The sequence below is a fragment of the Hemiscyllium ocellatum genome, chromosome 6 (assembly GCF_020745735.1).
Source record: "Hemiscyllium ocellatum isolate sHemOce1 chromosome 6, sHemOce1.pat.X.cur, whole genome shotgun sequence".
NCBI lineage: Eukaryota > Metazoa > Chordata > Chondrichthyes > Orectolobiformes > Hemiscylliidae > Hemiscyllium > Hemiscyllium ocellatum.
The window spans coordinates 81,783,752-81,805,305 of record NC_083406.1 but is presented as its reverse complement, the minus strand read 5'-3'; the positions used below and the strand labels follow the sequence as shown (position 1 = coordinate 81,805,305).

At 40.2% G+C, this 21,554-nt stretch overlaps 1 protein-coding gene across 5 annotated transcripts in view; it reads left to right on the top strand.

Annotated features, from left to right (window-relative positions):
• Nucleotides 1-21,554, top strand: part of xpo4 (exportin 4) — a 245,986-nt gene that overhangs the window by 31,715 nt on the left and 192,717 nt on the right. For all 5 annotated transcript variants that reach the window (XM_060826076.1, XM_060826077.1, XM_060826078.1 and 2 more), the window contains one exon: nt 16,678-16,807. In XM_060826076.1, the coding sequence (XP_060682059.1) occupies nt 16,678-16,807 (130 nt within the window). The remainder of the gene's footprint in view (nt 1-16,677; nt 16,808-21,554) is intronic.

Sequence of the window (21,554 nt, the reverse complement as noted above, 5' to 3'; positions counted from 1 at the left end):
ACATCCTTCACCCAAAAGAAAAAGATATAAATCTTCATGCACTTCAGAACCTGTTTTGAGATTTGCATAAGTAAAAAGAGTAATTTTATATTCCTGACATCTGACATTATGATTTGAAATTTCCATTTCAGTTTGGAAGTTGCTGCATCTTTTTATGAGATCCTATTTTGACTAACAAAAAAGAGGCTAAAATTTTCCAAAAAGAGGTGAAGCAACCGCTATTCATTTTCCCTCATCAAATAAATGTATTTAAAATCTCTTGTAGCCTGATTCTGAATTTTAAGTTCTGCTTAATGGCAATGTTTTCAGGTTTGCTGCTTCTGTCTCACAGAAGAGATCACCCATGTGCCTCATAAAGATGCCTGAAAGGTTGTCCCTCATGGTACCAGTAAAACCATGCGTCTTTCAACTGGAGACAGCCCATTTTGTAATAAGACAAATCTTGCTGAAAAGTTCCATACTCTAGAGCCATTATTATACATTATATAGACTATATCTGCATTTATTTAACTTTGAATATTCCCACGCATTCGTGCCTCTTTCGGAGGGTGAAGAAACACTTTCCTTTTGAGCTGGCTTCTTTAATGCAACTTTAATATCCATTGACCCATATTCCTAAATATTTGTTGCTAATAAAGCAGGAAAATCTTCAAAATTGACTTTCCTACTTTTATGTGAATCTACAATAGTCCTTGATCTGTTCAAAACTGTGGCACTGGTATTGCTTTAGCTTTAAGTCCGATCAGAAGACGTGTTGTCCACACATATTAAATTGTATGGAAGAATTATTTGTATTGAAATGGTAACTACGTGTACATCCCAATTGCTTCAGGTGGAATTTCTGGCCTGGACTGTATTCCTTGACCTTAAACCCACATCTATATTTTGCCTTCTATCTCTTTCTGAACTGTTGATCTTCACATGAAAAGGATTCCTTTTTCATTAGCCCTAGAAAGAGATGTTGTTTTCACACAGTGTCTGTTTGACCTTCCACTGTTTGAGTAGAGTGTGCAGTTCTGTTGGCTGTTCCAAAGGAAGGATGTGATTGCATAAAAGAATAACATAGATATTGCCCGTGTTGGAATGTTTCAGCTTGAATAGAAACCAGATGGTTAGGCATTGTTCTCCTTAGAGCAGAGGAGACCTGATTTAGATGTAGAAAGTTATGAGAGATATTGATAGGGAGAAACTTTTCCCTTTTAATAGAGGGAAACCAAAGGGCATAGACTCTCTGGTTAAGGTAAAGGGTAAGAGGTTTAGAAGGGAAAATGGAGAATTTTCACCTAGGGGTATCTGCAACTCGCTGCCTGAAATACTCAAGTGTTCATTTTTCCTAAATGTTGAAACACTGGAAAATGAGATTAGTGTAGATAGGTGATTGATGTTTGGTATGGATACAATTAGGTAAAGGGATTCTTTCCATGTGATATAATCCTTTGACTCTATAACGATGAAAACAGGAGTTCATTCAGTTTGACAAGTGCAAGCAGCACAACAAAACCACAACTCAAAAGCCAAAAACTGCAGATGTTGGAAATCTAAAGTAAAACATAAAATGCTGGAAATGTTCAGCAGTTCTCATAAAAGTTCACAGACCTGAGCTTTTAACTCTGTTTTTTCTCTTCATTGTTGCTGTCAGATCTGCTGAATATTTCCAGCATTTTCAGTTCTCCCATTGCAGAGTTCTATAAAGTGCAAAAGACAGCACTCACCTGCATAATCATCCTGTAGTAAATTGGTCAAACTTTTTCTGAACAGCGAAAGCTTGCAATTAGAAAGGGTTTGGAGGGATATGGGTCTGGTGCTGGCAGGTGGGACTAGATTGGGTTGGGATATCTGGTCGGGTTGGACCCAAGGGTCTGGTTCCAAGCTGTACATCTCTATGACTCTGTCTATGACTCTATGCTAAATGTACAAAGTCTATATCATCAGAGGCAAATAACTGTGTGAAGATGTCAGATTTGTTAGAAGTTGTCATGTTTTACTTTGCTTTGCTCATCAGAAATTCTGCCTTCCTTGATTTTGTCAAGGGAAAAAAATATAAAATAACTTGGAGTTTTATGCATGACAAAGTGTGTACCTTGCTGCCATTGATGATGACCTTGTAATTAAAGAATGCTACAATAACGTACCTGTTTCTGCAATTTGAAACGAAGAAAACTGTTAGGAATCTTTCTCTGCCTTGTTAGATCTTGAATTCTCTAAATGCAAATAGACTAGATTAGGTTAGAATATCTGCTGGGCATGGACAAAGGATCTGCTTTCGTGCTGTACATCTCTATGACTCTAAATAGAGATACAATACCAAACACCTTGCAAAAAATATAGTCATCAAATTTCTGATGTCACTAGGTTGTGTGAAGAAGGACTAATGCAGCACTTACAAGGTTAACTATTGTAGGCAGCATTTGATATACAATGTATTCAGAATAATAGTCTGGCACCAGACCGTACTTTTCTGCTAAACTAATGGTAAACTAACTAACTCTTCTGTTTACTGGTTGGCTCTGTGAAATGTCATGTGGCCAGCTGTGTGTAAACTGAAATAATTCTCAAATGCTCTCTCAATGCATAGAAAACTTCACTGTGGGGTATTTCATCCTCTCATTGCTGTTCTTGACTTTAAGTGACAAAAAAAAGTTGTTAGGCTGTGGAATGCCTAATAAACTAACTGTTCATGTAGTTTATGAAGTATAGTCAGAACTACAACATTGGGGTTGTTTGTGGAGACTATGAATTGCTAATCGATTGATGAATGAAATGCTTGTAAAAGTTCATTATTTCGTTTTTCATGGTAGGGTGATAATTCATACACAATTAAATATATTCCAGGTTAGGTTAGTCCTGTTGCAGTATTCATGGTAAGCAGAGAGTAAAGTGACAAACCTGCTTTCAGAATTATGCCAGGATACTCTTCAATCAGCCACATCATAGAATCCCTACAGTATGGGAAAAGGCCATTTTGCCCATCAAGTCTGCACTGACCTCCAAACCCAGCATCACATCTAGATCTATAACACCACATTTACAGAGGCTAATTCACCTAGCCTGCACATCGCTGGACAATGGGAGGAAACCTACATAGACACAGGGAGAATGTGTGGAGTTCTCACAGTCACCCAAGGCTGGAATCGAACTTGGGTCCCTGGCATTGAGGCATCAATGCTAACCACTGTGCCACCTGACATTGCTCGGATGACGTTTCCTTTGCTTAGCAACCTTAAGTTGTCTCCTTGCTGCTCAGCACCTTTCCAAGTGACTCAAGTGAAATCGAGAATTCAGTATCTTCTAAAACATTGAGATTTTTGCTCGTTGTCATACAGTGGGACCAACATTCTTCATTTTGAAAGCTATTTCACAGCATCATTGAACTGTATAGCATGACCCTTTGGTTCAACTTGTCCACGCCGAACAGATATCCTAAATTAATCTAATCTCATCCTGTTTGCCAGCATTTGGCCCTCAAATCTTCCTATTCACATACTCATCCAGATGCCTTTCAAATGTTGTATTTGTGCCAGCTTCACCATTTCATTTGGCAACTCATTCCATACACATATCACCCTCGATTTCGCAAAAGTTGCCCTTGAGTCCCTTTTAAATCTTTCCCCTCTCACCTTAAACCTATGCCCTCTAGTCTTTGGTTCCCCTACCTTAGGAAAAAAAACGCTTGGCTATTCATCCTATCCATCCCATAATAATTTTATAAACTTCAATGAAGTCACCCCTCAGCCTCTGATGTTCCAGGGAAAATAGCCCTAGTCCATTTAGCCTCTCCCTAAAGCTCAAACTCTCCAACCCTGCCAACATCCTTGTAAATCTTTTCTGAACCCTTTAAATTTTCACAACATTCTTCCTATAGCAGAAAGACCAGAATTGATTGCAATATTCTAATAGTGGCCTAACCAATATCCTATATAATCTCAACATGATTTTGCAATTCCTAGACTCTGAAGACAAAGGCTACTTTATACTTGCCGCACATTTCCAGGGGTATCGTATGAATGTAGGGTGGTCTAAAAATGCCTCATTCTTTATGTCTAGGATTTCTGTGAGGCAGAAAGCTCCAGAGAAGATTTTCCTGAGCAATTGAGTGCTCCAAGTCAAGAAGGATCTTAGGAATGCTAACTTTTTTTTGTTAACCAGCAAAGTGGAGCAGAAATTTTTTTTGATAGCAGTCTCTAAGCTCAGAAGCTGTTTAGAATTTATCTTTTTAGTCTTGCAGTAGTACACAACAACTCTTTTCTAATCCGATATTTGGAGGATATATTCCTATCTGGGAATGTGCAAATGGGTGAACCTGGAAATTTGTTTCCAAGAGCAGTGTTAATTTCATGAATGGCATGTGAACAGAAATAGATAACATGCATAAAATATTAATCACTCTTGAATAGCCTGGGATGATCTTAAAGCAAGCACTATTATCTCTTTGTAATCTCCACTTGAAGTTCCAAATCTTGAGGATAGTTTGGAAATTTGGCAATTTAACCTTTTATAATACAGTAATTGTAACTGTTGCCGTTCTATTTCAACGGTGACTTGAAATGATTTTATTTTTGTTATTTAAAATAATACATTCACAGCCACTGACTCCGTTGGAAAAATAATGTTTCTGGCCTGCAATATTCATTTGCTGTTCCTTGGCAGCTATTTTCATTTGTAAAGGAACTGAAGAGTGGAAAGTATGCTAAAGCACAATGGTTCTGTACAGTGCTGCAAATGGCACCTCCAAGAAAAATGCAGCAGGTCCCAAATTAGATTTATTGATAAACCCCATGATTTCCCTTTTATAACTTCAAGCTTCTTCCACATTTGGATGCCAGTTGCTACGTTAATTCAGTCGGTGATCCCTCCCCTTGTTGTTTGCAACAGACCTTTTCTGGAGAGTGACTTATGTTTCAAAATTTGACTGCCTGCCTTTGGTGTACTTCTTACAGCAGGATTTACAGCCATTCTGCATTAAGTCTTTGAAATAATGGGCAGAATGTTCTGTTTGCATGAGGAAGCAAAATTGGAAGTGGATCAGCCCAAAATTTTCTAGCTTTAGTCGGCATGCCGGTTCCCTGGCATATTCCTGCCTTTGGGCCATTTTGTGGCCAATTGTTTTATTGTAAAACGTTTTTATAAGTTTTGAGTTCATGGTTCCATGTTGGCCTTCTCTAAGTTCCAGGCACCCTATTTCAGTTTTATAGTAAATGTACTGAGAGAGATAAAGAAATTCTGGGGCAAGTTACCTAACTTGTGTTAGATTCCAGCCCATCATTTCTGGTGCCCATAATTTCTGGTGCCTTGGTTCAATCCGGCCAGTACGTGTAACAATGTTTCCTCTCTATGGTGAGTAAAATTCTTATATGATATAAGTTTGGTCAGTTTCAAAATAGCACAGAAAGTTCTTAAGGCTCTGCATGAGAACAAGAGTGGAGGATGGAAGTGACAGCATGAAAGTTTCTTTTAACATTGGCCCCTCCAGCAAACTTAGTAGCTGTCAGAGACTCCATTCGGTGTGTTCATGAAGCTGACCTTTTGCTCCATGCTTGACAGAGTGGTATCCAGGTTCTGTGTGAAGCTCTTCTGTAAGTTAGAGCTAGATTCTTCAATAATTCCATCTACTCTGCACAGACTACCCATCATACCTAGCATTTTCTGTATATTCCTCAGAACCACCTTGGATAGTCTGGATGTTCAAAATCGATACATAACAGTCTGGTACCTGTGGTGCCCTACGCTCCTTTTCTAACTTTTGATCATTATGCTTGTGATTCACCATGTGAAGACCCCATGTCTAGCAATGTAAGCAAGTGTCATTTTACACTGAAAAAGATAGATCAGGGTACTTTGTATGATATGAAGTTAAATACAGTGGCTGTCCAAAGAGACTTGGGGGATTCATATGCATAGATTTTTAAAATGCCACAAACAGGCGCAAAAAATAATCAAGTCATCTACTGGACTGCTGGCTTTTCTGTTTAGAAAGCTGGAGTACAAAGATGCAGAAGTTATGCTGCAGCTATACAAAACCCTGGTTAGAGCCACCAAGCATTCTAAGAGTAGATCTGGGCACCATACCTCAGGAAGGATATATTGGCCTTGGAGGGAGTACAGTGAAGGTTAACAAGAATTATAACTGGACTTCAGAGATTAAGATATAAGGACGAATTATTCAAATTAAGCCTGTTTTCTTGAGAATTTAGAAGATTAAGGTGCCTGATTGAAGTCTTCAAGATGTTATCAGAAAAAGACTGGGTAGATAAAGATAAACAGGTTGGAGATTCAAGAACAAGGTGCCATGTTCTTAAAAATTAGAGCTGAACCATTTAGGAGAGGTGGGAATAGCGCAGAAACAGACCCGTTCGGTACAACCCGTCCATGTTGCCAGATATCCCAATCTGACCTAATCCCATTTGCCAGCATTTGCCCCATATCCCTCTACTCCTGTCCTGTTCAAATACCCATCCAGATGTCTTTTAAATGTTGTAATTGTTCCCATCTCCATCACTTCCTCTGGCAGCTCTGCATCGTACATGTACCACCCTCTGCATCAAAAGGTTGCCGTCTGGTCCCTTTTAAATCTTTTGCTTCTCACCTTAAAGCTATGCCCTCTAGTTCTGGTCACCCCACATTAGGAAGAAGACCTTGGCTATTTCACCATATTTATGTCCCACATGATTTTATAAACCTGTACAAAGTGACCCTCAGCCACCGATGCTTCATGTTAGGAAACACTTCCATATGCAATAGTGGTAGAGGTTTGGCACTCTTCTATAAAAGGTAGTTGCTGCTGGATCAGTTGTTAATTTTAAATCTGAGATAAATACATTTTTGTGAAGCAAAGTTATTAAAGGAATATAGGCCAAAAGCAGGTATACAGAGTTCGGCCACAGATCAGCCATGATCTCATTAAATGGCAGCACTGGTTTGAGAGGCTGAATGGCCTACTCCTGTTCCTATAACTTCTAAAGTAACTGCAATTTCAATCTTGAGTTGGGTGCTTGCTTAGGTCAGTTCAGACAATGTATCATCTTGTGGAAAATTGTCCTCTTTGTGAAGTGTCACTAGGGATTCAGATATGAGAAGAAGTAAGTGGATTAAATTTAGGCAACATGGCGGCTCAGTGGTTAACATTACTGCCTCACCGTGTCAGAGCCCGTACGATTCCACCCACAGGTGACTGTCAAGTCTGTGTGGAGTTTGCTTATTTTCCCTGCGTCTGCATGGGTTTTCTCTGGATGCTCTGGTTTCCTTCCTCAGTCCAAAGATGTACAGGTTAGGTGACATAGTCATGTAAAATTGCCCATTATGTCCAGAGATGTGCAGGCTAGGTCAATTATCTCAGGAAAATACAGCATTACAGGGATACGACAAGGGTCTGGGTCTGGGTCTGGGTGGGATGCTCTTTGAGGTTCAGCATGATCTCGATGGGCCAAATAGCCTACTTCCACACTGTTGGATTTCTATGATTCTAGGATGTAGTCCAGTAATAGTAGGAGAGTGAAGAAAGGGTTGGGAAGAAGGAAAGTGTTATGAGTTGTGTTCTGTAACTTGGGTTGACTTGGGGAGATTTATGTCGAGAGTGTGATGCTGGAAAAGTACAGCAGGACAGGCAGCATCCGAGGAGCAGGAGAATCAACGTTTTGGGCAAAAGCCCTTCATCATAAACCCCTCATCCTAATTAAGTGGTTATCCCCAAACGTCGATTTTCCTACTCCTCGGATGCTGCCTGACCTGCTGTGCTTTTCCAGCACCACACTCTCGACTCTGATCTCCAGCACCTGCAGTCCTCACTTTTTCTAGTTGGGTAGATTAAAAAAGGTGAGTGATATAACTCTGAATACTTAGATCATTAATAGGAACAGGAATAGATCACAGGCCAATCAGCTACCTCAACTCTACTTTGCCGTCCTAACTCCATCTCCTGATTCCCTTGGTGTCCAAAAGTGTTGTTGATCTCAGTTTTAAAGATACTATTCTTAAATTGACAACTTTGCTGAGACCAACAAATCTTTTTATGACATTTCAGCCATGAATTGGTAAATAGGCTCTCTGTGATGTCTTTTCCATAGTGTTCTGGTCTGGAGGGCTTTCTCATTCACTCCCATTTCCAGTGAAGAGGATTTGCTATCCTGGATCAATATCTCTAGGCAGCATTAGAGAATTTAAGGGCCTGATCTGCAGGTCTTGCAACAATTTTTATCCCTTTGAACACTCCCTGTTGTTTGCTGCTCTCTCGGAATTGTAGGCTGTCTTAAGTGTCATCAAAGATCTCCAATTTCCTACATTTACCTCCAAAAGGCTGTGAATCCAATAATTAGACTGCAAGTTTCAGCTATGATGATGAGCTGCCAGAACTGATTCTATATTTTCTATGTCAGCATAAAAAGATGTAGGCTGGATCTGTGCATCTATCAATTTTTGGACAAACGCTCATTGGAAAATAAAACATAGATGGTCTGCAAGTAATGAAATCTGCGAAAAAAAATTGGAAGAAACAACTGTTTGAAGAAAAAGTTGAGTGTTTTGGTTATAAGTTTTTACCAGATCTCATTCTAAGTAGAGTATCCAATGTTGTATACTAACTGGCAGATAAACCCTTTCAAAAATACCATATTAAACCTTAAAAGAATGGGACTTAATATCTAATCTATAAACTCTGAGTAAGTAGCAAACAGCCTTCTGCATGTTTGATTTAAACACCTTTTTCAGAAGCTTTGCCCTTAACATGCATGAGAGTTCCATTGCAATATAGACATGCACCAAAATAAAGTGATCACCTAATTAATCCAAACATTAAAATGCCACTGTTATTGCAATCATTCATGGGAACATGGAGATCTAATGCTTTAGAGCTGTCGTTATTCATGACAAGGATAAAATGCATCTCCCATGACAGGCCCTATTCATTATCATATTCTCAATCTTGCGTATTTATGCTGGTATTGACATTAATTGCATCACAGATCTATACTATAATCGAGCAAATACAGGAATAATTATTTCTGATTTGACTGAAAGTGTTTATGCAATGAACAGGTAAAACATACAAACAGGGAACAACTCAGTTTCAACTCTTGTGTGAATTAGCTGATTCAAAGAGCATCTAATAATTGTGAAACAATGAACCTCAGAGCTTCTGCATTGGTCAGGGAAGGAAAAATATCAGTCTATAATCCAGTCACTGATCTGTATCTTTTTTTTTAAAGATATTTTTATTAGAAATTTAATATTTTGACAGATTTACAAAAATAAACAGAACTTTCAAGCACAAACATTAATATAAAAATAGATCTTAAATATATAATCATCAAAATTCAAAGGAATGATACTAAAGAAGAAAGAAAAACAATGAAACTCAGTTAACTACTAATCTAATCCACAATTATCCAGAGTGTATAGTTGAGTCACTTACATCCTTCAAACAAGAGAAAATGTTCTCTAATACACTCATAACAGTATAATAAAAAGGAAACTATTTCTAAACAATAAGAACAAAAAAAAAATGTTTGAATGGAGATCCTCCCCCTTGTTCTCAGGGGGCCTTACTTCCTTTCTAAAGGTCCACCATATCCTCTCCCAAACAGTGTCCCACCCTTGACCCGGGCGCTCCTTAATAGGATTTAGATATAATACCGAGCTAGAGTTAACAGTGAGCACCCCACCCCCACCCCTCCCCACCCATACCTGAGTATATCTGATAGCATCAATGCCACATACAAACACACATAACTATAAAATTACAACTCCAACAAATTACAGTTAAGTATAATAACATAAAATAGCAAGGGAAAACAACCCTGCTCCCAGAAGCAAAAGTAGAGTAAAGTATCCACTTCTCCCCACGGAGTGTGGAAGAGGCAAGCCAACATAAATTGTCTCTTACGATTTATTTAAACGAGTCTAAAAGTTCCTTAGCCTCTTCTGGTGATCTAAAATTATACTCGGATCCTTCGTGGTTAAAGCATAACGTCGCTGGGTAGCGTAAGGTGTATTGAATATTTAAGTTCCTTAGACATTTCTTCACCTCATCAAACGACTTCCTCCTTCGTGCCAAAGCCGGGGAGAAGTCCTGAAATAACATAATCTTGGATCCTTCATGGATCATGGCTTTAGGATCCTTTCCAAGATTTCTGGAGGCATCCAGGAGTATCTGCCTCTCCCTATAACTCTGCAGCCGGAACAGGACCGGGCGTGGGCGCTGGTTTGGGCCAGATCCGCGTACTGCGACCCGGTGGGCCCACTCCACCCTTACCCAATCAGTTTCAGCCCCCAGGTTTAAAAGCTGGGGTAGCCATCGCTCCAGAAATACTGTTAACTGTCCCTTCTCTTCTTGTTCAGGGAGGCCCAGAAGACGGATATTCTTTCTCCGATTTCTATTATCCAGGTCATCCATATAGATTTCAAAGGCCCGGACTCTCTGCTCCAGAGCTCGCACCTGTTCTGCAGCTGTTTGTGCTGCAGCCTCGGAGGTCGTGGCCTTTAGCTCCGCCCCCTTCACTCGGCCCTGCAATTCCTCGAGAGCCTGGCTGTACTTTTGTAACTTTTCTTCGAATGAGTTCCATCTCTGTCTGGATTCTGCGATGAAATTGACGAGTGTCGTTTCCAGCCTGGCAATCATCTCTTTAAGGCCTGTTTTTACATCAGCTGCAGCCGGAGGAGGAGAGGAGGGTGGGGGAGGGGTCTTTGTTTTCTGAGAGCTGTGGGATCCCTTTGGTTTACTCATTATCCACTTAATATTAAACTGCTTAGATATAATAGTAAGCAGCTAATTAAGGTTAGAAAATTTTTTGGGTGGTTTGGTAAGTGTGGTGGGGGTGAGTAACTCACTTTACCCAGGTTTTGGGAAGAGCACTGTAAACTCAGACTTGCTGAGTCGCCGCCATCTTGGATCTCCCGATCTGTATCTTTAATCACCCAGGAAGCCAGTGGCCCAGGTATTCTGATGAGAGTCATTGAAGCAGCACATACAGGATACTCACTGTTGACCAGATATGCTTACCCCCACTGGCCTGAACTATCCTCCCTACCAATTGGGTCCCGCTTGACCCAATATACACTCTCACCCATCCCCTGATCCCATCCCACTGATAGCTTCCGGATAGCTTCCTTCCTACCAACTCATCTCACTATTTGACAATTGCCCTGGCTTTCTCAGCATCAGTGTTAGCCTCCCTCAACATCTCAGGTAAACTCCACTTGTTCCCAGCTGAGAGAACAGTATCTGGTGTAGTCCCCCTCATCTAAGTTCTCCCCCCATCATTGAGCTATGTTGTATACTATGCAGCGAGCAATCACTATTCTGTAGATTCAGAATACTGTAATGCATCTCAGCAGTCCAGGCAACAGAAGCATTGAAGACCAATTATCTGTTTTGTGACAGCTCTACTGGATGCATGGGAAACATTGTAGCACTGTTTGGCATCAATCTGAGTAGCTCACATGGTTCATAAAACATGCTTTCATTGACACCAATGACCAACCCTGGAGATAATGTTGCAGAGATGGGGCAGAGAACTGCAGCATATAACATTGTGGCAACTTGTTGTCTGTGATCAAAAACAAGCTAGACATTGATGCAGTGTTTAGATTTCCTGTTCAGAAACCTAGCTAGATGATGCCATGAACCTCTGAGCATTTCATGTTTGCACTTAATGACCCCTTTGCCCTGAGCTAACTCAACAATGGCTGCAAATTTGACCACTCTGGCACCTTGGCTTTCTGGGTTTGTGGTGAACTAAATAAATAATTGCTTTCCTTTAACAGAGATCAGTGAACTCTCGTTCACACTTGAGGCTGCTGATTTGAATTGCCATACAAATTCTCAGTTGAGATTTGCAACAAACTGAAGGGTCACACTGGACTCAAAACCATAACAATGTTTCTCTTTCCACAGATGCTGCCAGACCTGCTGAGTTTCTTTGATGTTCTGTGTTTTTTTTTAAATGAGTTGGTGGCAAGGAAGTTTTGTGCAGCTGTGATCTCTAGTTTTGTAGCACTGCCTCACACGCAGCGTTTCCTCTAATTATTTTTTTCTGCTGCATGGATCTCCTAGGTCCATGTGTGGCAGCAGCTTTGAAACTAGAGGTGAGTGCAGATCCTATGAGCAACTGAGCAAAACATGGCTCTCATGTCAAATGACTAGATCTGCTTGCAGGAGTTGACAGATGTGAGCAGTTGTGTCCTAGTAATGTATAGATGCCTCTGGCATTGTAGTTTGCTCATGGTCATGTAACTGCAATGCTTGGTAGAATGGTCAACAGTGTTGAGGACTCTGGTTCCCCTCATCATGCACGGCTTGCTTGTCCATAGCTATAATGCCCTGACCCTCTTGTCTCTAATTGTATCTCTCATTGGTCTTTTCTGCTTATGCTGGGTTTAGTGGTTCCTCCAGCTGGCATGAATGTATTGAGATTTTGACTTATAAGTATGCTGCCATGGTTGTGGATATGTTCGCCAAGCTGGGAAGTTGATTTGCAGACGTTTCATCCCCTGTCTAGGTGACATTTTTGGTGCTTTGAACCCTCCTGTGAAGCGCTGCGGTACTGTGTCTTCTGGAGTTTATTTGGTTCCATTCCTGCTGCTTCTGGTTGCTGGTTTCAGTTTTTCATTGTAGTGGCTGGTATGTTGGGTCTGGGGTATGTGTTTGTTGAGAGAGTCCGTGGATGAGTGTCATGCCTCTAGAAATTCTCTGGCTGTCCTTTGTTTAGCTTGTCCAATGATCACTGTTGTCCTAGTCAAATTTGTGGTACTTGTCATCTGTGTGTATGGCAACTAGGGAGAGTTGGTTGTGGCATTTAGTGGCTACTTGGTGTTCATGGGTGCGAATTGCTAGTTGTCTGCCTATTTGTCCTATATAGTGTTAAGTGCAGTCTTTGCATGGAATCTTGTAAATTACGTTTATCTGGCACATGATGGGTATAGGGATTTTTGTTCTGGTGGGATGTTGTCTTAGAGTGGCTGTCAATTTATGGGCTGTAATGAATCCGAGTGGTTGGAGAAGTCTGGCTGTCAGTTCAGAGATTTTTGTTTAATATCAGGTTGAGTGGTTCGTGTATTGAAGAGCTTAAGTGATGCTGTGATCAAGAGTCATCTGGACTCGGAACGTTATCTTGCTCTCTCTCCATGGATGCTGTGATCTCTCTCATTTGTTGTTTTCAGCTGAGGTTTCAGCATCTGCAGTAATTTGTTCCTAAATGTAACTATCATTGTCCTTCGTTAACCTCTGCAATGCAACTCTTAAATATTGGTAGGTTTAGCCTGCGTAATGCTTTCATCCCGAAGTCATTAACTTCCACAATGGTACTTGAATGGTCTTACATTGTTTATGCATTAACGCCCCTCCTAAAAAGCAAACCGTATTTAGTAAATCTTCATTTCCCTTCTCGTGAAAGATCAATGAATGATAGCCAGTTTTTGCTTTTACTCATTTGCAGCCTTTAATTTGCAGTGAGTGATTGCCTTCAATTGCCAAATGCCTTAATATAGTGCTTGTGCAATGGCTTTTTCCAGTTTCATTTTTGATTTCCTTTTTTTGAGTTTTCACTCTGCTTTAGCACCTTGGAGGCCTCTCACTTTTGCACTGTGCATTCACGTGATCCTGATTTGGAGAAGATATTTCAGCAAAATGGCTGTTGTAAAACTGTCTTTTGATTGCCCCCATCACAAGTACTTCTTTTCTTATTAGTTTTGATGGTTTTCACATCTCTTCTCCTTTCACCTTTAGAGCCTCCTGACTGCCATGGAGAATGATTAATCCCGGTTTACTTCCTAGACTAAAGCCCCCAGTGTTGCATTAGAGAATCCAGCAATCCTCTCTGATTTATTACTTGGTTACAAATCATCTCTCATCCACCAAAGAACTTAGTGTTGGTTTCATCAGCATTTTGTAGGCTAAGTGTACCATCCCTTTAGTAAGGTTCTTTGTCTTTAAGAAGTAAATCTAGTTGTTTGTAATGTAAGCTGTCGATCCAAAACACGTAGTGAGAAGTCAAGACATTTTTGGATGGTTAGTTAATTAAAACTAATCAGTTTGCAGTTGCTTCCACAGACCAGCCCAGCCCCATTCCTTTAGATATTTTCTAATCAACTTGATCAGAGATGATATTATCCCATCTCTAGAGTAAGAAAAACTTGAACCCAGGCCTCTTGGCTTAGAGGTAGGGACACTTGCACCACAAGAGCCATCCACTGATCCCCATTTATGTCAACCGATATTTTGTCATCAACCTGTTTAGAGATGTAATTACACACCCCTGGAATCGGTGGGTATGTCCCATTGGGGAGTACCTTTTCTCTGTATATCCATCTGTACGATAATGTTGGCTGTCCCCTATCTGGTACCTCCATTTAGACACCAAATTCCTTCTAGCTCTTCAACTGTTTGTTTGGAATCCTTTATCAACTTGTTTTAATTTGTTTCTAGCTACTAAAACTTTTGATTATAAAGGCTTCTACATCTCATGGAATTTCCAGTCTGTTCCATAGTCTTTGTTCTTGTCAAACTTCAGGTTCATTCACCCTCCTACCTTGATTACCACAAGATCTCTTCCAATCATCAGAATTGCATTTATACGTTTATGATCCTTTTCTAGGGTCATGTTCACTTCTGAGTCATTCTACATTTTCTGGTCTTCTATATCCTTATCTCATTTTGCCAATCCACAGATCTTGTAGAATGAATGCTGAAAACGGATCTGGAACATATCAAAACATGTATGATTATTACTAGGGGGTTTGACAGACTAAATGCAGTGATTGTCCCCCATGCTTTTGAGAGAGTCCAAGACCAGAGGATATAATTTTAAAGTGAAGGTCACCTATTTAAGACTGAGATGAGGAGAATTCTTTTGAGGGTGGTGAATCCATGGAATTCTTTACCACAGAGAGCAGTCAAGGCTGAGATAGGTGGATTTTCAATCAGTAAGGGGAGTTGAAGATTATTAGATCAGTCATTATCTCATGGAATGGTGGAACAGACTTGACTTGGTTTGAATAGTTGTGTTCATAAACCTTACGATTTTATGGCCTATTAAGCCAATGTGTATTTTCCAATGGTGTCGGATGCTCTCCCTACAATGATGATATTCATTTGACACTTCTAGTGTATATATTACTTTATGCTAATTGTTTATTGTTCTTCTCTATGACAAATAGTTTTACTATGTTCTTTGTGTATCACTTGGTCTATACTAGATCAGCTCATTATCGTCCTAATTATTCAGCATTTGTGCATGCAAAATGGATAGTACATCAGCAGTTTCTCTGTGTTGTTAAGATTCTGTAAATGTGTAACCTTGAGAAATGCACCCTAACAATTTGGTTTCTGTGCTTTTAAACTCAATTCAACACTACCTATTACTTTATCTGGATCTTTCTAATCTTTCTGCTCTTTCCCATCAGAACGTACTGTTCTGATGACCTTATATAATGCTAAAGGTTTGCTGAATTTTCTCTGAAACTTCAATCTTAAAGAATGTCTTTCTGTCAGCATGCATGGCATTCAGAAATGGTGGAGTTTATTGTCATCCTTTTCCATGTTAGAATCATTTATAACTGAGGAATATTTGGATTGCTCTCAAAAACCAATTGGTGTGCTAACCTTCAACCATTCATAGTACGTTCTTTATATGGACTGCCCATGGCAGGGCAGATGTTAATTTACAACTTGTTTGGTTTGCTAGGATTTTACAAAATCTCTCATCCATTACTGCATGGAATATATTTCATACACTCCATAACTAAAAAGGCCTTTCAGCTACCCTGTTCAATACCACAATGCTTATATTTTCACGCACACTCCTGTGTTCAACATTCAGTAAGTGTTCCTCATCTCCATTGTCAATTAGAAATAGCGATGGTGTTCCCAGTCTGGTCTCCATGACCCTTTCCACTATTACTGTTTTTCTTTACCATGTCTTCTTGTAGGCTAAGTATAGTTGTAATGTTTCTGAAATGCAAGCTGAAAATATTTTTTTCCTATCCCAGATGTTCAAGGTTTTTGCAGCAATGCCGTTCAGATGTCTCACTAATTGGAGACTCAAAATGAACTATGTCCTCCTGTAACTCCACCACTTTTTAGTCTCTCTTTTTAACAGACAAGAAAGTTCTTCCTGATATTCCCCTGCATCTTTTGCTCAGAATTTTAAATTTGTGTCCCGTGATCCCAGTACTGTCAGCTAATGGGACAAAATTTTCTTTGTCTACCTTATCTAAGCCTCTCATAATGTCTCTCGTCTCTTCTCAATCTCTTTTGATCAAAGGAGAATAACCCTAGCTTTTTCACTCCAGTCTTGTAATCCCACCTCTAACCCATCATCCCTAGAATTAGTTTTGGCAAATCTCCTCTGTACGTTCTCAAAGACCTTTACATCTCTCCTGAACTGTGGAACAGAACTGAAGGCAATGCTGTAAGTGGGGCATACCAGAGCGTTATAAAGGTTCAGTGCAACTTCCCTCCTTTCATACCAGATATGTCTACATTCCACAGGCTGGTTATACTTCTGAATCACTCTTTTTGAACATAATGTAGGGAGTTAAAAATATCTTGCTGGGGAATTTACCAATCTGCAGCAGTTGAAAATGCCACCTATTCACATTGTAACTGTTATTCAATTGTAGCTATTGTCTGTTATGTCAAACTGAAAGTTATAATTTTAGTTTCTCATTTTAAAATGTTTGTGATTTAAGGAAATGGCAATCCGAGCACTGAAGCAGACTGGCAGCAGAAGCATAGAAGCTGCTCTAGACTTCATAAGTAAGATGGGCTATCTGGACCCTCGGACTGAACAGATCGTAAGAGTAATTAAGCAAACATCAGGTAAATTCACAGAATCAATTAAGTAAATTTAGTGCTATTTGTTAAAAAAAATTAAATTTCTTACATTGAGAGTTACAAAGAATACACGAGTATGACTTTCTATTCCCGGTTTACTAGCTTTGGGTGGATCTGAGCACAGGTGGGAAATCCAGGAAGCTATTTTGCTAGTGGCTGATGGTTTAGGATTTTCCACCAGAAGTAGTTCTACCAATGAGCTGGCAGCAGGTCTGACAAACCACTGTAATAACTTTGAAACTTCACTGTGCTCCCACTCCCAGTAATCTCCATCTCCTCCTTCCTTTTCTGTGATAACTTTTAGTTCAAGCACAGGAGATGCAACATCTATGTGGACTTCTACCTCCCTACTTTCTCATCATCCAAAGTCCCAAATATACCTATTTTTATTCTGAAGAGTAGTACAAAAGAGAAGTAATTGGCCATTTTGGTAATTGAATCAACACTTTTACATAATGTTGTGACTGTGGCTCGAGCTTGATTCTTTGGGGTTTTCTTCCCATCACTGGCGTGACATCACAGATTGTCATTGAAAGGAGCTTATGGATACCCAGTTTTGAATTGCTAGATCTGTTCAAAGTCTGTCTGATATCATACAACGGGAGTGAGTGTGGGAGGTTTTGAGAGTACAAGTGAGGTTTTGAGAAAACATGCACTTGTAAGGGAGTGTGTGTCTGTGTGTACATGTACCTATGCTGCCAATTATACTCTTTCCGAACCAAAAAAAAAGGCTTTTGCTTGAGGAATGAAGATTTTATTAAGTAGATTGAAGCAACTACTTCTATGCAAATCTCCAACCATCAGGAGGGTGCATTCAAAATGGAATTGGTGAGATTGCAAGCTCAAAATCTTCCATTTAGGAGTAAATGTAGGAGCAACAACTCCAGAGATCCCTGAATATCTAAAATATTCTGGACTGTATAAGAAAGAGAGACTTTCAACAGGGAGCAAATCAATGGAGGCTTTGTGGTGTACAGAAAGTGCAGGGGGATGTTAAGAAAGCAATTAAGAGAGCAAAGAGAGTGCATGATAAACCAGAGGCAGAGAAGCTGAGTGAGAATCCAAAGATATTCTACAAACGTATCAAGGGGAAGAGGATAACCAGGGAAAGAATAGGGCCTATTGGGGATCAAGAGAGCAATCTGTGTGTGGAGCCGGAAGACTTTGGGGTGGTGTTAAATGAGTACTTCACATCTGTCTTCATTTTGGAGAAGGAGAACGTAGGTATATTATTCAGGAAGAGGGTCTGTGAGGGTCTAAGCAGTTTGACTTGGGAGTGAGAAGATTTAAGTGGGCTTAAAAGTGGATAAATCCAAAGGTCCAGATGAGTTGCATTCCAGGCTGTGATTGGAGATGAGGGAAATTACAGACACTCCTACCCAAATTTTCAATGCTTGTCTGGCCTCTGGAGATGTCAGAGGACTGGAAGACTGCTTATGATGTTCCACTTTTCAAGGAGGGTGGTGGACTTAAACCAGGGAAATACAGACAATTTGTCCTGCATCAGTGGAGGCTAGTTGTTGGTAAATGTTCTGAAGGAAAGAATTAATCTTCACTTGAAGAGGCAAAACCTGATCTTGGATAGTAAGCATGGGTTTGTCACAGCGAGATCATGCCTAACAAGTTTGATTGAATTTTTTGATGGGATGGCCAGATGTGTAGATGAGGTTGTGCAGTTGATGTCGATTTTATGGATTTCAACAAAGCCTTTGACAAGGTCCCACATGGGAGATTGATAAAGAAGGTCAGATCTTGACAGGTTAGATCCAAACTTTGCTTAATGGTAGGAGACAAAGGGAGTTGGTGAAAGTTGTTTATGTGACTGAAAGCCAGTGAGCAGTGGCATGCCAGAAGGATCAGTGCTGGGTTCATTAGATTTTCTTATATACACGATAGAGAAGAAAATGTTGGTGGGGGATGTCGATAAATAGGTTTACGATAACACTAAGATTGTTCCTCATTGTTGACCACCCAATCAATGTTTTTGGTTACAAGATGATATAGCTTGATTGGTCAGATTGGCAGATCAGTAGCAGATGGAAATTTACCCTGATAAGTGTGAGGTGATGCACTTTGGAAGAAGTAACATAACAACCTAGTACTCAATGAATCACAGGACACGTTGAACCTCAGAGGAACAGAGGGATCTTGGAGTGCTTGTCTACAGATCCCTGAAGGGAGCAGACAGGTTGGTTGACAGGGTAGTTAAAGAAGGTTACAGTAGTGTTGCCTTTATTAGTCGAGGCATAGATTAGAAGGACAGGGAGTTATCTTTGAGCTATACAGGACTTTGGTTAGGCCATAGCTGGGGTAGTTTGTGCAGTTATGGTCACTGCAGTATAGATTAGGTTACTTACAGTGTGGAAACAGGCCCTTCAGTCCAACAAGTCCACACCGACCCGCCGAAGCACAACCCACCCATACCCCTACATTTACCCCTTACCTAACACTACGGGCAATTTAGCATGGCCAATTCACCTGACCCGCACATCTTTGTGACTGTGGGAGAAAACCGGAGCACCTGGAGGAAACCCACACAGACACGGGGAGAACGTGCAAACTCCACACAGTCAGTCGCCTGAGGCGGGAATTGAATAGGAAGGATGTGCTTGCATTGGAGAGGATGCCGAGAACATTCATCAGGATGCTGCCTGGAATAGAGCAGTTTATTTATGAAAAGAGACTGGATAAGCTAGGGTTGTTTTCTTTAGAGCAGAAAAGGCTGAGAGGAGACATTTAAGATTGAGGGACGTGGACAGAGTGGAAAAAAAGCAGCTGTTCCACTTAGTTGAAGGGTCAATAATAAGTGAGCATAATTTTAAGATGTAAGACGAGAGCTTCAGAAGGGATTTAAGGAAAAAAAACCTTTCAGAAGATGGTGGGAATCTGGAATGCCTTGCTTGGGAGAGTAGTTGAAGCAGGAAACCTCACAGCCTTTAAAAAAAGTACTTGCGTGAGCTCTTAAAATGTCAACATTCAAGGCAATGGGCCAAATGATGGGAAGTGAGACCAGTTACATTTTTTTTGTCAGTGCAGACTCATTGGGTCAAAAGAGCCTCTTCCGAGTGATTCTGGTGCTTGACACTTTGTGATGGCTAGAATTCATTGTTTTGGAATTTTAAAAAAGCCACATTTAATCATTGTACAAAATCTTTGTAAAATTTGCTCACTGACCTCCTGGATGAGTGAAAACTTGAAATGTGATCCTCCATACAGAAAGATTAGACAAACACTATATTAAATGCTTTTTCGTGCATTACTGATTCTGATATTCCTGACCTCCAGGCATTCCCATTCTTGAATATACAGAGGAACCTCGATTATCCAGCATTCGATTATCCAAATATCGGATTATCCAGCAAGATCGTAAGGTCCAGAGCTTGGCTAACCTATGTTATCCGGCATTTGATTATCTGAAATTTGATTAACGGATCGAAATACTCCCCGCCCGTGTCCTTCAGAAAATCGTGGTTCCTTTTATATTCAAGAATGGGAATGCCTGGAGCTTAGGAATATCAGAATCAGTAATGCACGAAAAAGCATTTAACAGATTCTGATATTCCTGACCTCCAGGCATTCCCATTCTTGGATGTACAGAGGAACCTCGATCTTCCGAATGACACGGGCGGGGAATATTTCGATCCGTTAATCAAATTTCAGATAATCAAATGCTAGATAACATAGGTTAGCCAAGCTCTGGACCTTATGATCTTGCTGGATAATCCGATATTTGGATAATCAAATGCTGGATAATCGAGGTCCCTCTGTATTGCTCAGATACTGAAATACTAAATACACAAAAAGAAACACGAGCCCTCAACCTTTGCGGGCTTGATGCCATTTTTTTTCAATTTCTCCTCTGATTTGTTTTGCTCCCATTCATTTGTTTTTTTGCTTCAGACTTCATGACAAGCTTTGAAAGAAGTGCTTGTGTTAACATGGAGTGATGACAAGTTCAGGCTTGAGGTGCCTTTCACAGCTGAATAGTTTAACATTAAAATAAGACAGAGAACTATAGATGCTGGAGATCTAAAACAAATACAGAAATTGCTGGTGCAACTCAGTGAGTCTGGCAGAACCAATGGGAAGAAATCAGTTAATGTTTCAAGTCCAATGACTCTTCATAAGAATTGTTAGCAATTAGGAAAATGTGGTTTAGGAAAAGGCGAGAATGGATGACTCTGCTAAAAGTCTGCTATGTAATAATAGAACTGGGTGTGGCAATGGGGTTTAAGAAAAGGTTGTTTTTAGCACAGTCATCCATTGCCACTTACTTCTAAGCCTAATATCATATTATGTGGATTGTTTTCAGTACTTCAATGTAGCTCACCCATTCTCTCTCACTCTTTGCACTTATTGTCGTTTGTTCAATTTCTCTTCTGTCTTAGCATACTATCCATACTCTCTCTCTCTCTCTCTCTCTCACTCTCAATCTCTGTCCTTCCCTGTGTCTCTGAATGTGTATCTGTCTCTGTCTCTGTCTCGACTCCACCTCCACCTCTCCACTCACCTCTCCCTTTCCCCTCCTTCCTCTCCCAACTTTGTCTTCAGCATAAATACTACTTTTTCCTAGCTGCAAACAGTTCTAAAGAAGAATCACTGGACTTGAAACATTAACTTTGCTTTATTTCTACAGACGTTGCCAGACCTGCTGAGTTTCACCAGCAATTTCTGTTTTTGAGTAGTTGGCCAATTCATTTGTGAGACACTAACATGAATAACGGCCACTTGG